At 41.4% G+C, this 17,708-nt stretch overlaps 1 protein-coding gene across 12 annotated transcripts in view; it reads right to left on the minus strand.

Annotated features, from left to right (window-relative positions):
• CSAD (cysteine sulfinic acid decarboxylase) overlaps positions 1–17,708 on the minus strand; it is a 46,565-nt gene that overhangs the window by 10,680 nt on the left and 18,177 nt on the right. For all 12 annotated transcript variants that reach the window (XR_011558132.1, XM_070740861.1, XM_070740857.1 and 9 more), the window contains 9 exons: positions 14,085–14,228; positions 12,883–13,009; positions 10,864–10,954; positions 9,120–9,226; positions 8,059–8,174; positions 5,150–5,229; positions 3,052–3,106; positions 2,026–2,142; positions 1,537–1,601 (listed from right to left, as the gene is read on the minus strand). Coding sequence is in view for 11 of the 12 variants with exons in the window: in XM_070740852.1 (XP_070596953.1) it covers positions 1,537–1,601; positions 2,026–2,142; positions 3,052–3,106; positions 5,150–5,229; positions 8,059–8,174; positions 9,120–9,226; positions 10,864–10,954; positions 12,883–13,009; positions 14,085–14,228 (902 nt within the window). In the remaining variant the exon portion in view is untranslated. Of the gene's footprint in view, positions 1–1,536; positions 1,602–2,025; positions 2,143–3,051; positions 3,107–5,149; positions 5,230–8,058; positions 8,175–9,119; positions 9,227–10,863; positions 10,955–12,882; positions 13,010–14,084; positions 14,229–17,708 lie in introns of those variants that run through there.

The raw sequence follows: 17,708 nt of genomic DNA on the forward strand, positions 1-17,708 counted from the left end.
CCCGGCCCTCTGGAATCAATTGAGCAATTTACGAAAGGCAAGGAGGGTGGGGGCAGTTCTGATCTCTGGGGGCAGTTAAGACCCACCTATATCGCCAGGCATGGGGGAATTGAGACATCTCCCCCGGGCTTACATAGTTTATGTATAGTTTGTGTTGTATGGTTTTTTAAATGACGGGTTTTTAGATACTTTCTTTTAATATTAGATTTGTTACATTGTATACTGTTTTATTATTGTTGTGAGCCGCCCCAGTCTGCGGAGAGGTGCGGCATACAAATCTAATAAATATTATTATTATTATTATTATTATTATTATTATTATTATTATTATTATTATCCTTAGTTTGGTCAGCTTCGGGCAGGATAGCAATGAAAAAGCCTGCAAGCCGGTAAGAGCTAGGAAGATAGTTAGCACATTGTTAGGGTTGGGGGGGAAAAGCTTTGAAAAAGCCACATTCAGAGTATAAGATGCATCCAAATTTTCAGCCTCTTTGGGTGTGTGTGTGTATGCTTCTTGTACTCCAAAAAATACAGTAATTTACCAACATCATGCAGCTAGAAATACTTGATCTGCACCTACATTTTCACACACTTCTAGTAGTAGGACACTAGACATCTGCAGCTGGTGAATTAAAGCAACAGGATTCTGCAAGGGTGTTCTTTATGTCATTGAGACAGCTGCCGTGAGATGAAACTGTTGTCTTACTGTTTGTTCTACTGACAGGGAAAATAGCCAGTGAGCATGGTAGTAGTTCTAATTAAGTGGGGATGGAATGGCACAAAGGCCAGTCAAGATCCCTCTGACTCCATTAAGACACAGACTAGAAACTACAGTATTTGTTTATACATTCAAATGGCATTGATTTTATTTATTTATTTATTTATTTTATTTATTTATTTATCTATTTGTTTGTCGAACAAGTATAGGATTGTAGTTTGTATAAGCATAACCTAAGAAGAAAGTAATGACAAAAGAAGAAAGAAGGACAGTAGGACTGGGGTGAGTAGGCATAATAGTGGGCTTATGCACGCCCCTTACAAACCTCTTTAAAAAACATGGTTATTTGTGGCCTAATAAAATCAAGTTCAGTGTGGATTTTAAAAATCATTTTATTAGACATGCCATACTGAGAATTTGGAACAGCTATAAGGCAAAACTGACTCTTAAAACCCGTTTATGTTTATCACCCTGAGAAGTCTTTTTCAGAAGGGAAATGATAATTAAACAGAAATGGTTGAGGTATGCTGATTTGTTGAATTTTTCTCAAGGATAATTTAACTTAAAAATGGTAACGTTGGGAGTTGGAAGGTTTTAAATGCCACTGGTTTTCCTCTGCACATCTAATGGAAATAATTAAGATGGATAAGAGGAATTATGAATGATAAAAGGGTAAAACTGACACAGAGTTTTGTACAAATTATGATCAAATTATTTCTAAGATGTAAAAACTTTTATTAAAAAGAGACAGAGGACGAACAAGTCAAAGTCCGAGCTATTATCTTTTCACAGCTCATTTCTGAAAAAACAGTATCTACCTTTCGATCCCATCCAGAAGATGCCAATGTCTTTGGGAGAGGAGAGCACTGCCACCCCAGGCTGCCTATAGCAGAAAAAAAGGGGCATGTGAATTACTTAAAAAGAAGTCCAGTCAAAAGCACAGTGCTATTTGAAATTCCAAATTTCCAATACAAGAATATAATTCAAATGGTAACAGACCATCTAAAGGGCTAGATTTTAAAGGCTAAAAGAATCTCAAAATAGTTTTCAAGCAGAATGTGAAAATCTGGGCTTATGCAGAATGTTCACAATCATCAAGAAAGCCACTTTTCTACAAATATACCCAAATAATAAATCATACTTCACTGAGCAAGACAGCTGTCCGCTCTACCTCTATGTGACTGAACCATTCATTAGGTATTTTCCTACTTATCTCCATTGTGGAAAACGTTATCTGCTAGATGAGTTGTTAATATAGCGGACATCAACATCTCTAGAAGGTCCTTACCTCCACAGATTGTACTTACGTCGACATGGAACCAGAGTTTGTGCCTTGTGCACACCTCTGCAATTTCAGAAAGGGGATCAAAAGCTCCCAGGACAGTGGTGCCACAGGTAGCATTGACAAAGAAGGGGAGCGCTCTCTGGAAAAGAAGATCAGAGGTTTCATTAGCATACTGTACTGCATATATGGCCCAGACAATAGGATCTGACACATGTGGTCACATCTGCCTGAATTTTATTTCATTCATGTGTAGGTCTTTGAGAAAGGAAGCATAAGCGACTGCATTAGCACACTGTTTCTTCATTTGCTGCACACCTCAGACAGAGTCAAGAGTTTGCAAAGCCCCTATGCCAAGAGTGAAATGTTACCAGTTCGGGCCAGTTCTCCCAAACTGGTAGTAAAAAATGCTGTTGATTTGCAGAACTGGTAGTAAAAAATACTAAAAAAAAGTTTTTGAAAAAGTTGTGACGACCGTGCATCGCACAGCTGATGTTCGGAACTCCCCCCCCCCCCCCCGAATCCTGCTAGGTCAAAAATTGGGGCGGGGGGGGGGGGTAGGCCAAAAATGGGGAAGATATGTTTTTGCTTCCAGCACCTGCCAGGCCAAAAACAGGGGGAAGAAAGGAAGGAAGGAAGGAAGGGGAGGGAGGGAGGGAGGGAAAAGGGAGAGGAAGGAAGGAAGGACTACAAACCTGGCACTAGACAGAGCTTCAGAGGATAATCCAGGGCTGGAAGTTACCTGGAGATCATCTAGTCCAACTCTGCTTCAACAGGACATTATTAAAGTGAGCTTCTGTCTTTTGATTCCTCAGTCACATGACTACATAGCCCAACCATCTAGTCACATGACTACACCAAGCCATGCTCACAGACCCAGTAAGAAAAAAATGATAGATTTCACCACCGCCCTATGTCCATAGCGTGTCTCTTTTAGCAGGATCACCAGCTTGGATGTGGGAAGAAAAAGCATCCTTTTACATATACTGTAGCTTAGTGAGAGCAAAGGGGAGATTGTAACCTCCTTCAAAACCCTCCACAGGCAACATACCTCTGATTTGGCCTGGTTGATCTTTTTCTCTAGATCAGCGGGGATCATTTTCCCTCTGAGGGGAAAAAAAGAGTGATTGAAATGACTGAGCCATTCAACCGGTCCGTTCCACCAGTCCTTCTTGCTTAAACCATACTGACTTCAAGTCATTCCTAGCAGGTAGCAGAATGAAGCTATGTGTTTCACTTTAATAATATTGAAGGACCTTTCAATTTGAAGCTACCCCCACTGCAAATTAGATCAGAGGAGAGGGTTCCGCTTTAGCCTTGTGTGAAGTGTTTGGGGGGGGGTGTTCAGCACAGGAAAAAATTTCTTGAGGAAACCACTTATAATGAAATTTGTTTAATGCGCACTGAAATGATCTGATCTGGAACAGGGGTTCCCAACCTGTGGGCCGTGAGGGCTTTTCAACTGGGCTGTGGAAATGGCCGGTGAGTGCACGTGCACACACCTGCACCCTCACATGTGTGAGCAACGGGCAAGCACATGTGTGTGTGCCCCATTTGCATAAGTGGCAGGTGTGCATGTGCACACCACTCAATAGAAATTCCCTCCTCTTCGATGGTGCGCAAAGCTGGAAACGTTGGGGAACACCCATGTCGAGTCAGCGAAGCAGTGGAAGTGATGTGCCAGTGCCTGGAGGCTGTTGGGGCCTGGATGGGTGTCAACAAACTCAAACTCAACCCAGACAAGACAGAGTGGCTGTGGGTTTTGCCTCCCAAGGACAACTCCATCTGTCCGTCCATCACCCTGGGGGGGGGGGAACTATTGACCCCCCTCAGAGAGGGTCCACAACTTGGGCGTCCTCCTCGACCAACAGCTCACATTAGGGAACCATCTTTCAGCTGTGGCGAGGGGGGCATTTGCCCAGGTTCACCTGGTGCACCAGTAGCGGCTCTATTTGGACTGGGAGTCACTGCTCACAGTCACTCATGCCCTCATCACCTCGAGGCTCGACTACTGTAACGCTCTCTACATGGGGCTACCTTTGAAAAATGTTCGGAAACTTCAGATCGTGCAGAATGCAGCTGCTAGAGCATTCATGGGCTTCCCTAGGTATGCCCATGTCACACCAACACTCCACAGTCTGCAATTTCCAGTCACAATTCAAAGTGTTGGTTATGACCTATAAAGCCCTTCATGGCACCGGACCAGAATACTTCCGGGACCGCCTTCTGCTGCATGAATCCCAGCGACCAGTTAGGTCCCCCAGAGTGGGCCTTCTCTGGGTCCCGTCAACTAAACAGTGTTGTTTGGCGGGACCCAGGGGAAGAGCCTTCTCTCTGGTGGCCCCGGCCCTCTGGAACCAGCTCCCCCCAGAGATCAGAATTGCCCCCACCCTCCTCGCCTTTCGTAAGCTCCTTAAAACCCACCTCTGTCCTCAGGCATGGGGGAATTGAGATATTCATTCCCCCCAGGCCTATACAATTTATGCATGGTATATTTGTGTGTATGTTTGGGTTTTAATAAAGGTTTTTAGTTATTTTAAATATTAGGTTTGTCATATGCTGTTTTATTATTGTTGTTAGCCGCCCCGAGTGTACAGAGAGGGGCGGCATACAAATCAAATCAAATCAAATCAAAAAATAAATCTAGAAGAAACTCTTTCATATGAAACCTGCTATTTATGCAGACCAATCATGATAAAGAATGAGAACTGTTGCCAGATCCAAGACTAGCCATAGATCTGCTCAGGTGCTCTTACTTAGGTGCCTTTGGTTTTGCATGTGTTGAAAGGTCCTTTGCAAAGTGATGCTTCAATATTAGTTCTTACTATGTCCTCACTAATTGTGTCACCAGTTACAAACTACAGCTGATGGAGAAAACACTTCCTTGCAATCTCAGAGGCTAAAAACCCAAATTTACTTAAAATAAATATTCTTGGCGGGTTGAATTCCACAGAACTATGTAGACACAAAACTGAAAACCCAGAGTTCAGATTAAGATACTGTAAGTTTTTAGATCATAATCATTGCAGCGGCAATCCACAGTGGTTCTGATATCTGTGTTGGGTATAATCCAGATTAAATGGCCCACTTATAGACAGAACCTTTAATCTTCTCTAGCTTTATAAGGATTTCCAGTTATTAACACTCACTTTTCATCCGCTGCTACAAGGTAGACATTGTCAGTGCCGATGCCCAAAAAAGCTGCTCCCTTTTGGATGGAGTAATGGCACTAGAAACCAGAAAAAGAGGATCAGCAAATTCTTCCCTTAAGAAAAACCTTCTCCTAGGATTCTGTTTTGAGTCCTGGGAACCATTTAGAAATCAACCACTACCCAAAGAAATATCAAATTGCATTTCTACCTAAACAACACAATCCTGACCCTGGTTCTGGGGAGAGAGAACATTCCTTAGGATTATCCCCCTTATCTTCTCTAAAAGTAGAGAAATAGATTACAGATTCTGACAAAGTCTACCAGAAGATACACAGCAATACAAGGCTTAGAAATGAAGGCCCTTTGGTGTTTTCACAGCTGTTATTTGCAAAACGAGAATAATTAATTTACTTCCTGCCTAAAATAAATGAATTATTCTCGTTTTGCATAACAGCAGGATTTTCTGTCAGGTGGCCCTATCTCTGGCATTCTTTTTTCCAGGGGGGGCAACATATTTACCAATATCCAGGCAAATCCGCTCCGAGTTTTCGGAGAGGGGCGGCATACAAGTCTAATAAATTATTATATTATTATTAAATCCATTTTTTCCCTTTTTGAGGAGATAAATTAAATTTTCTTTAGAATAAATTAAAAGTAAAGCAACACTACTTCCCCTTCCAAAAACCATTCACAAAACAAATCTGTTCCACCGTTGTTCAAAAATATTCAGCTTTTTTCAGCAGTTTGATATCCCCACCCTCTTTGCCTTTCATAAGAATTTGAAAATGTATTTATGCCATCAGGCTTGAGGTCACTAGACCCCAGCCTCTGGCCAGTGAATGTGTAGGATGTGGTAGCATGTAGGTGAATGTTTGATTTTTAAATGTTTAGCTTTTTAAGAAAATTTTTAAATTAATTATTTCTATTAATTGGATTATAACATTTTACATATTGTATTTTTAATTGAAATGTTGTAAGCCACCCCGTGTCCACGGAGAGGGGTGGCATATAAATCCAATTAATTAATTGGACTTACATGCCACCCAATAAATAAACAACAAAACTAAATGAGGCCAGAATGAAATTAGATTTTGTTTGATTTATAAGGAAATGCAAGGCGATCAAAGTGGTCAGTTCTAGAGGAGATTGTTAGGTTTAATGAAGAGGTGAAAAGTAGGAAAAGTTCAGCACCTTTATTGTCTATTAGCTAGAACTAGTACGGACTGCCAGCAGCTGCAGGGAAGCCACTTTTAAGGGCTTCCCCGAAACCTACTAGCCACTGACACGAGTTTATTTCCCTCACCACTAGATTAGCCAATCAGCAGCGGCTATGCAAATCCAGGCTCCATACGTTAGTACGTAACAGAGATCAACCCTGACTGCTCTTTAGAAGGACAAATCCTGAAGATGAAACTCAAATACTTTGGCCACCAAATGAGAAGGAAGGACTCACTGGAGAACAGCCTAACGCTGGGAACAATTGAGGGCAAAAGAAGAAGGAGACAACAGAAAATGAGGTGGCTGGATGGAGTCACTGAAGCAGTCAGCGTGAGCTTAAATGGACTACAGGAGGTGGAAAAGGACAGGAAGGCCTGGAGGAACATTGTCCATGGGGTTCACAATGGGTCAGACATGACTTTGCAACTAACAACAATAACAATAAGGAAACAATACCTACAACGATCAGAAATGTGCACATTCCGAAATTCCCTGCAACACTTTATGGCAAGTGAAAACTGGAGTTTGAAGAAGCAAGATAGGAAGAATATTGATACTTTTGAACTTTGGCTGTTGAAACTTTGGTTTGAGCTTTGGTGTTGGAGAAAGCTCCTGAAAATACTGTAGATAATAATTTAATTTTAAAAAAATTAACCAGCATTCTCACTCAAAGCACAAATGATCAGGTTCAAATGATCCCAGTTTGGATACATTAAGCAAAGATTTAGCCATTCTAGAGAAGGTTATGATGCTGAAAAGAAATAAGGAAACAGAAGAATGGGACAATCAGAAACAAGACTCTATTACAGTCGTGATAAAGGTGTCATCTGGATCTTCCCAAAATGTCTGCTGTTTACAGGTCAGTCTGGTCCAAATTCTGACGCACAGGTTTCAGCTTCAGTTTCTCTTAGTTTTACCCAAACTAGTACCTTCCAAATGTGCAGGACTACATGTCCCCTAATCTCATAGAAACATAGAAGACTGACGGCAGAAAAAGACCTCATGGTCCATCTAGTCTGCCCTTATACTATTTCCTGTATTTTATCTTACAATGGATATATGTTTATCCCAGGCATGTTTAAATTCAGTTACTGTGGATTTACCAACCACGTCTGCTGGAAGTTTGTTCCAAGGATCTACTACTCTTTCAGTAAAATAATATTTTCTCATGTTGCCTTTGATCTCCACTATGTCGTCATCCCCAAGAAGCCAGCTATACCTTATTTTAGTATTGCTGATAAGACAATGCCTTCTCTCTGAAGGTAGCACTACTGGGTGGGCATTTGTTTCAGAGACCATCAGTGTCTTGCCTGCTATCTCAAATCCCCAACAACAATATCCATTGTCTGAGGCACTGTTTGTCCCCCTACCTCAAGAATGGGTCTAGGAAAAGACAGTTTTAGGGCTAACAGGTCATACTTTCATTACTGATCTTGGAAAGTCACAAAGGCATGAATAACATTGTGGCAGAATCATTCAAAATAAACATGTGAAGTGGTATTAAAGTGGAGGGTGTGTTGTAGTCATATCCCAGAACAAAACATTTTGCCACCAAATTTCAATAGCATAATTTCAGGAGGCAACACACACACACACACACACACACACACACCCCTAAAAGCAAATTAGGCTGGGTTGACCAAAAGCAAGCAGGTTGGTTCCCTAGAGCATATGCAAGAAAACAATACCTCTTCTGATGTAAACACTGCCAGCTTTGGTATCGCCCAATGCCCCTTCTGCTTGCAGTCTGGGAAACGGTGATACCGTGCCACATTCATGGCATACATGTTGGAGATGGACCCTCCTACCATGGAAAACAACCCAGAGAATTGTTCAATGACCCGCTCATTATCATTTGAAAGTCAAATCTTAAGATTGATATATAGTTCCCAGATATCTCCAGGGCATCCATTGTAGTCATGATGAATGGCAGAAATTGATTCCATTTGGATGGTGGAAATTAAGGGCCTTCTCTGTGGTGGCTCCCTCCCTTTGGAACCACAGTCCCTCAGAGATTCGTCCCCATAGTGTTGCTTTTCCAAAAGGCCTTGAAGGCATAGTTTTGTCAGAGACCTAAAGCCAGTCAAGTAGCTTGTCTGATTCTTTTGCGGCCACCAGAGGGTGGAAGATAAAGTGGAGGTTAAATTATGAATTTTTAACTCTGTCTATGGAATATTGTATGCTGCCCAAAGGTCACTGGGTGTGTGAGTTGAATTATGCAGATTTTACTGTGGGTGTGTAAATGTTCTATACTGCCCAATGCCACTATGTAAGAGTTGAACAGCTATACATATTTGTTTAATAAATACGGTATTTTTTGAGTATAAGATGCACTTTAGTTTTTTGGGAGGAAAATAGGGGGGGGGGATCTGCTTACCGGGTATTCATCTGGCTAGTGCCCTTAGTCTGGTCAGCTTCAGTGAATTATTTAATCCCCTGGTTAGAGCTTTAAAAGGGGGGGGGGGCTTATTTGGAGCGAGTAGCAATGAAAAAAGACTTAGGGCTTTAAAAAAACCTTCTTTGGTGGGAGTAGCAATGAAAAAGCTTGCAAGCCGAGAAGAACTGGGAAGATTGTTAGCATCTCGTTGGTGCTGGGAAAAAAGCTTTGAAAAAGCTACATTCAAACTTTCAGCCTCTTTTATACTCCCAAAAATGTGGTGAATAAATAATATTGGCTACATGTCACCTCTAAAACATTTATAAACAAACACCAGCCCCTGAAAATCCCCAGGTTCTAGGCTTTACACACCAGGGGAGAAGAGTCCATCGCCTTTTTCCCAGCCAACCAATTTTCGCAGTTTCTTCAGCACCACCTCCTCCATCAAGACAAATACAGGTGCAATCTCATACGTGTATCTAAAACACAAGATGGTCTAATGAGTCTCATCTGAGAAACAGTCAAAATAGCCAGCAAATTATCAGAGGGCAATGAAGGTGGCTGGTTTAGATTAGGAGTGAGAGTGGCCAGAATTGCTGGTCTTCAGTAAAACTGTCAAGACTTATCTGCTCCATCTAACCTTGGAGGAGAGGATACCTAGACAAATTTGAAAGTGCAGGGTTTTTGTAGTTTTCAGATTTTTTTTATTTTGTGTCTTTTTTCTTTTTTTCTTTCTTATAGATGTTTTTATCTTATGATATTTATTTTATTTATTTATTAGATTTATATGCCTACTGATTTGTATGCCTATTGTTAACTGCCTATAGCCTTCACTAGTAGACAGTATACAAATGAAGTAAATCTGTAAATAAACATAAATCTTCGCAGGGATAAAATCAAGGGACCTGTCACCTGTCTTTTGCTCCACACTGTCAACACATCTGATTGTATGGAGCAGGACTAACATACTGTATCTGGGCTGCAAAAATATGGACGGTTGCTATAGGGCACCAAGAAAGCTTTTCGATATCTCTTTGCTGCCATGACTAATAGTGTTCCAGATTTCTGCAGCCTTTACCCTGGTAGCTCAAACACCTAGCAACAACAGAAGCCATAGCAAATGAGCAGCTTGGGAGTAAGAAAGTTTACACTCATGGACCTTATGAGAATTCAACTACTGGGAGTAGAGTGCCAATAAATCTATAGACCAGAAAGGGCTCTAGGTTCCAAGTGGAGTCATCATACCAATGCAATGCATATCTCTTGAGTATCATGGTGTCTTCATATTAATGTTTACTCACTTGCAGAGATAGAATGTAATGATTGCTCAAGATGGAAGAAGTCAGCATTCACCTAATACATTCATTAGCTGGTTTTGGGCCAATCATTGGTCTGATTCACATTAAACCAAGGTTGGTTTTAACATATTTAAGCAAGCACATCTACTATATATCACCCTAAACTCTAAGCAAAGAAATCACATGTTTACTTAGCTTTACGTATGAGCAGAATATTTTTTCTGAGTTCAAATTGTTACCTAGAATGTTCATGAGGATAAAAGGAATAGGAAAAACTATATATAACAATTTTACTGTTTGCCACGAGGGGAGAAATGTTAATATAGTGATATCAAATTACTCGGCCCCCCTTTTACTATCAATTTACAAGGGAGATTGTAATCAGTTGCCACAGAGCAAATGTTTCACAGTTGGAGGAATCCACTCTGTTAGATTTCCTGAATCAGAGAGAAGGAAGATTATTTATATTATATTATTCTTATATCACAATACATTAGTGTTGCTCACAGGACTATGATCCTCTGCAGATTTTTTCCTCTGCATTTCCAAACCTTGACAAACTTATCTGATACTGCCACAATGAAGGACATTAACAGAATTTGTGAATAAAGTACATCATAAAAGCCAAAGAATTTTCTTCAAACTGCTTTCTAGTGGTCACAGTTGTAAAAATTACGATCTCTAGTCCAAAAAGTAGCACTGAAATTCACTTATGCTGTAGCTGAGTCTTGGGAATTATTTTCTTTGTTGTTGTAGTAGTAGTAGTTTAAAGAGGGTGGGAGAGAGGGAGGGAGAGGGGGGAAATGGAGAACACATACTGGCTAGTATTGAGCATCTCCGTGATCATCCGTCCAGCCAGAGCATGAGGATCAAGCCCAGAAAATAGTTGATTGCAGAAGCGTGGATGACCTGGAGAAAAAAGGAAGAGACACCTGCTGCATTCTTTTGGATCAGCCATCGAACCCCATCACTTTTACTGAACAGAATGAACTTTTGTGGGAAAAGACTGAGGCTAGCAGCCTTGTATAGCAAGAGGAAAGGAAATTGCGCAAAAGGAAATAGTCTCTATGGAAGTTCTTCATATTTTCCTCACCATTGCAGGTATATGCAACAACTTAAAACCCACCTCTGCCGCCAGGCATGGGGGAATTGAGATCCTCTTTCCCCCTAGGCCTTTACAATTCTATGCATGGTATGTATGTATGTATGTTTGGTTTTTATATTAATGGATTTTTAATCATTTCTAATACCAAATTACTATTGTACACTGTTTTATTGTCGCTGTTAGCCGCCCCGAGTCTCCGGAGAGGGGCGGCATACAAATCCAATAAATAAATAAATAAATGAATGAATATTGATGTGGCTATTGATGCACCATTTATTAAAGCCTCATTTGTATTACTGGAGCTATCCGTGATATTCCTTAGTGCTTTCCTGGATCCCAGCTATTCGTATACATTTCAGTCACCTTCCAATGATTGTATAAGAACTGTTTTAAATTCATTTGCCCTTGCCCTTAAGAAAATAACTATAGTTTGAAAAGAATCGTATCAAATCCTAAGTATTTAGGTTTACCCCCCACAACCTGAAACTTAGTCTCTTGGTACATGTTATATTTCAACCAGTGGTGAAATCTACTTACTTTCCCTACCGGTTCGGAAGCGTGCACTTGGCACGCGCTACTGTTCTGGTGCTTTTTCACGCTCTGCACATGCGCAGAGGGTTTTAAAAAAGAAAATGGTGATGTCAGGGCAGGTGGGTGGACCCTTGTGTGGCCACCATTACTGGTTTTCCAAACCGCTGGTGGCTGCCACTACCAGTACGCCCAAACCGGCTAGAACTGGTAGCATTTCACCCCTAATTTCAATCCAAATTACCAGGTTCAAATTATCCTATTTGGATACATTGCGTGAATACTGTACCTAGCTCTCTGAAGAAGTCTAAAATGCTGGGGAAAAGAAGAAAAGAACAAGAAGCAAGGTGAGTGGACTCAATAATAGTAGCAATGGGTAAACCATTGGGAGATTTGAAGAACTACATTAGGGACAGATCCTCAGGGAGAATATCTGTTTATGTTGCTAAGAGCACTAACTTTATGGCACATAATCAATCACACACTCGTTATTTTAAAAAAGACCATCCAAAGTACAGTAAACTGGAGAATATTAAGATACCAGAATAGATAGACAAATCAATCTCAATAACTGGACTGGAACAATCCTACATCTCCTAAGACAGCGATGGCGAACTGGTTTTGGCTCACGTGCCAAAAGGGTGTGTATGTGCTAGCATGTGTACCATTTGGGTACCATTCCCTTTCCCTCCATGCATGCGCACCGGTATGCTGCCCCTGCGCATGTGCACACCCCCTCTCCATCCCCACACATGCGCCCAGGTCTCACTGAAGTCTGGGGCGGTGCAAAAATGGCCAAACAGGCAAACTGGAAGTTCAGAAAAATGGACTTCCGGTTTGCCCATTGTGTTGTTTTTCACGCTTTCCTGAAGCCTCCAGAGTGCAAAAAACAGCACAATGGGGAAAAAAACAGTCCGTTTTTCTGAACTTCTGGTTGCCCGTTGGGTGGTTTTTTGCACTTGAAAGCTTCAGGGAAGCTTCTCTGAAGCCTCTGGAGGGCTAAATGGCCTTCCCCAATGCTGAAAATCAGCTGGCTAATGCACGCATGTGCGCTGGAGCTGACATAGGGTAATGCCTCACGTGCCCTGCAATATGGCTCCACGTGCCACCCATGGCACACATGCCATAGCTTCACCATCATGGTCCTAAGAAGTTCTGAAGAAGGAACCATACTCCTTTAACTCTCGCCATGCAAAATACTCACATGTTTTCACACTGTATCTGATAACATCCCGACAACGTTCCAGCAACCTTTCATGTGACTCCCCACTGTCCTTTAGGTTCAGGTCCAGAATTTGCTGCAGTTCCTCGGGTTCCTTCCAAATACACACCTACCGGCAAGATAGTCAGCTCATGCCCAAAAACTCACAGGAGGTTGTATACAAGCTGAAAATCTAACAGTGCAATCCTATATCAAGGTATGCCTCCTAGATGACAAGGGGTTGGTATAAAATTTTGTATACCAGCAGAAGTCCAAATTATGCAGCCGAAGATGCTATTATGTTGTCAGAAATTTAAATTAAATTTCCCAAGCTGGAGTCCTCCCAATGTCTTATGACGATTGATCCCTGACATTTTTAGCCAGCATTCCTGATTGGCCAGGAGTCTGGGAGTTATAGTTTCAATGCTTCTTGGAGACATTGGGTGGAGAAACGTTGCCCAATGGCAATAAATTGGGTGTTGGGAGGGGAATTAAAAAAATTGAGAAAAGCATGGATGATACCCAGTTTACTCAATGCAAACCAAATGAGATTAGGAATTGGTGATATTTCTGCTGAGGGGTTACTTTGTTAGCTTGCAAGTAAAATTCAGTTTGGGTACCTGGCCTAAGCCATATAGAGTGGACATCCAGTGAAGGGCTGCAAAAAAATTCACTACCACACTGTGGGCGTGGCTTATTTTGTGAGTGTGGCTTGCCAGCCATGTGACCAGGTGTGCATGGCTTGATGATCATGTGACCGGGGTGGCTTAAACGTCATGTGGCCAACTTGATGTCACTCACATCAAGGGTTTGGGTTAGGGTTAGGGTGCCTGGCCTCTCCTCGCCTCAAAGAAATACAATTTCCCTATGTATTTACTATTATTACTGAACATCCAAAATATACTGTTTAATTATATGTATACATGCCATATGTGTACATACATATGTGTACATACATACATACACAGGCACACAAAAATATATATTGCTTACTATATAAAGTGTATGTGTAGCTCTTCTAAAATTATACACATTCAACCTCATTTACTGCAATAGGAAAAACATACCCAGAGCCCAAAAGGGAAAAAAAGAAGAAAAATCAATTTTTTTTCTACCAGTTCTGCGTACCTGACCATACCCGTAGGAGCCCATCACTATGACATCCCAGCTCAAGGAAACTTAGAATGAAAATCAATATACCTTACCTTTTCAGAGGCATCCATTCCTTTTTGAATCCCTTCTTGAAGCATGATCTCGAAGGCTTCCTGCAGGAACTTCTCACCAGCTACCCGATCCAAGGCAGGAGATGACAAAGAATCTTCTGCTGCCATTGTCAGGTAGACCCCTTCCTATAACAGGCCAGGCATCAGGAACATGAATTCAAATAAGACACTGAAGGCAAATCCACTGAAATGTTTCCATACTGGCATGATACATATGATACATATCTCCAGAAAAAAAGAATGTTACAAAATGCAAATAGTCATTGTAATTGTGATCATTTCAATTTCCCACTAGTGACACTCAGCTATTTGAGGTTGTAACTGGGACAATAAAGGTACTTGGGGTTTTTTCCCCTAGCACCATTTACAGTATAACGTTTATGCTAACATAGAGACATAGCCATCCCCATTGCGTTCATATATTTAATACCATGAGGGTTACAACTGTAGTTCGTGAGCAGCTAACCTTCAATGAACTTTTTTACTTTATGGCAAAGGCAGCAATACATACTCCGTAGGAGAAGGTAATAGTAAACCACATAATAACAAAATACACAATGATTGAGAAGACCTGAAAGATCAAGTTAGGGACAAATCAATATGCAGGAAATTTATCACATATGGTCACTAAGGGTTGACAACCACTTCATAGCAAATCAAGTCAATTTTTGGCATTGAGGTGCTCATATGATAACAGTGATAAATGGGGCAGCTACTAGATATACATACAGTGGTACCTCTACTTACGAACTTAGTTCCGTGACCAGGTTCTTAAGTAGAAAAGTTTGTAAGAAGAAGCAATTTTTCCCATAGGAATCAATGTAAAAGCAAATAATGTGTGCGATTGGGGAAACCACAGGGAGGGTGGAGGCCCTGTTTCCTCCCAGAAGATTCCTAGAGAGGCCCCACAGGGGCTTCTCCCCACCTTTTCCGGCCCTGTTTCCTCCCAGGAGATTCCTAGAGAGGCCCCATGGAGGCTTCTCGCCGCCTTTTCCGTCCCAGTTTCCTCCAAGGAGATTCCTAGAGAGGCCCCACAGAAGCTTCTCCCTGCCTTTTCCGGTTACAGTTTTAGAGACTCGGGTTTGTAAGTGGAAAATGATTCTTCTGAGGCAAAAAAATCTTGAACGCCCATTTCTTATCTAGAAAAATTGGTAAATATAGGCGTATGTAGGTAGAGATACCACTGTATGCATTTATGACCAAACAAAGATATACTGTATTATAGAGCAGTGATAGCGAACCTATGGCATGGGTGCTACAGGTGGCACATGGAGCCGTATCTACTGGCACACGAGCTGTTGCCCTAGCTCAGCTCCAATGTGCATGTGTGTGCCAGCCAGCTGATTTTGGCTCACACAGAAGCTTTGGGAGGGTGTCTTTTGCTTCCAGAGAGTCTCCAGAGAGTCTCCAGACAGATGGGGAGGGCATTTTTACCCTCCCCTGGCTCCAGGGGAGCCTGAGGTGGGCAAAAATGAGCCTACTGGGCCCACCAGAAGTTGGGAAACAGGCAGGGGAAGCTCCTTTCGCCCTCCCCAGGCATTGAATTATGAGTGTGGGCACTCGCATTTGCGCGATAGCACACGCGCACGCTCTTTTGGCACCCGAGGAAAAAAAGGTTCGCCATCACTGTTATAGAGCAAGGGTGTGAAACTTGATCGCATCACGGGCTGTATCGTGACATATCGGGATGTTTTTTGTCTTTACAAAGCCGGAGTGGGTGTGGCCTGCAAAAGCCGTATCTAGCCTACGGGCTACCAGTTTGGCAGGCCTGTTGTATAGAGACCCATTCTTATTCATGCATTTTAATTAACCTTCTACATTGTTTGTTTATGTTTATGTTTATGTTTATTTAGATTTGTATGCCGCCCCTCTCCGCAGACTCGGGGCGACTCACAACAGAATAACAAAAAACAATTTACAACAAATCTAAATTTCTACTAAAAACATTTAAAAAACCCAATTTTCTAAACACACATACATACACACATACCATTCATAAATTGTATATGCCCGGGGGAGATGTCTCAGTTCCCCCATGCCTGACGACACAGGTGGGTCTTAAGGAGCTTACGAAAGGCAAGGAGAGTAGGGGCAGTTCTAATCTCCAGGGGGAGTTGGTTCCAGAGGGTCGGGGCCGCCACAGAGAAGGCTCTTCCCCTGGGGCCCGCCAACCGACCTTGTGATAAGCCAGGTTTCAGTTAATCATGGCTTATTGAATTACATTTATGGTGATTTATGGGTATACAGATCTGGATTTGCAGATCAGGCAGAGTCAATCACATGAGACATTCATGGATGCATTCAATTTCTAATCTATTTCCCCTCATTTTAAGCCATTTCCATTAGCAAGGAGATATAATATCCCCAAACACTGGATAGCCTTAGAAATTCTGCGCTAAACCAAATCCATATTCCTTTCAAATTACATGTACTAAACAGATTTGCATAAATGCTATCTTAAATTACTGCTTCATAGTTCATGACAGCTGACAACTATACAAACAATGGGTATATATGATAAGACAAAAGGATCATGCACATAAAGCAGTTCTTCAGAACCTGTCAGAACTTTTGGATTTCATCCCTGCCATAAAGATTAAACAAGAGTCAAATAAGGTAAGCGCTTTTGTGGATTTGGTTTTGATTTAGACAGACTCTTTTAAAGGATACTGAACTTCTGATGAGTCAATTAAAAAAAATAAAAATTGGGTTACTAGCAGGTTTCAAGATTAATAAACAGAAGACAAATACAGTATATTAATAAAAACACAAAGATAGAATATCAAACAGAATTGAACGTATAAAACAAATCTCAAAATTGAGAAAGTAAAATGTTTGGGTTGTTTTAGTATCATTTTACTTAAATGATAAGTAAAAATAAATTGTTAACTAATTGTGAGGTATTACAATTGTCTCAAAAAGACTAAAATAAAATCAAGAAAAGGAAGATAACAGAGGGCTATTCTTGTCAATGGATGTTTTATGTATAATTAACAGAAAGCTTTAAACTCATTTTAAAAGAACGTATCATTTTGAACAAAGACCAAGTCTGAAACACTGATGAGGAAATGTTATTGCTAAAATGTATGAGCTTTTGCTGAAATATGAGACAAAATAAGTACAGTGATCCCTCGATTAGCACGGTCTCGATTAGTGCGAAACGCTACAACACGGTTTTTCACAAAATATTAATTAAAAAATACTCCACGGTTTTTTTGCTATACCACGGTTTTTCCCACCCGATGACGTCATACGTCATCACCAAGAGTCACTTCTCTGTCTCTTTCTCTTTCTTTCCTGTCACTATGCTTCAATCATTTTCTCATTTCTCTTTTTTCTCCCCTTTTTTCTATCATTTCTCTCTTTCTTCCTCTCTCACACTCTCTTCCTCCCTTCTCTCTCCCCCCCTCCACTTGCCCACGAGAAGAAAAAAAGCAACCTCTGCCGGGCAGCTCCCCTTGTGCCCCCGCTTTGTGCCTGCCTCTTTTGGGGATTTTTTTTTCTTTTCTTTTTTGCGCTGGGGGCGGGAGCTGTTGGGGAGGGCTCTGCCGGGAAGGCCTCTCAGCTGCAGAGCCGAATGGGGGCGGAGGCAACAGCGGAGCCCGG

This window comes from Erythrolamprus reginae, chromosome 2 (assembly GCF_031021105.1).
Source record: "Erythrolamprus reginae isolate rEryReg1 chromosome 2, rEryReg1.hap1, whole genome shotgun sequence".
In the NCBI taxonomy this organism is placed as follows: Eukaryota; Metazoa; Chordata; class Lepidosauria; order Squamata; family Dipsadidae; genus Erythrolamprus; species Erythrolamprus reginae.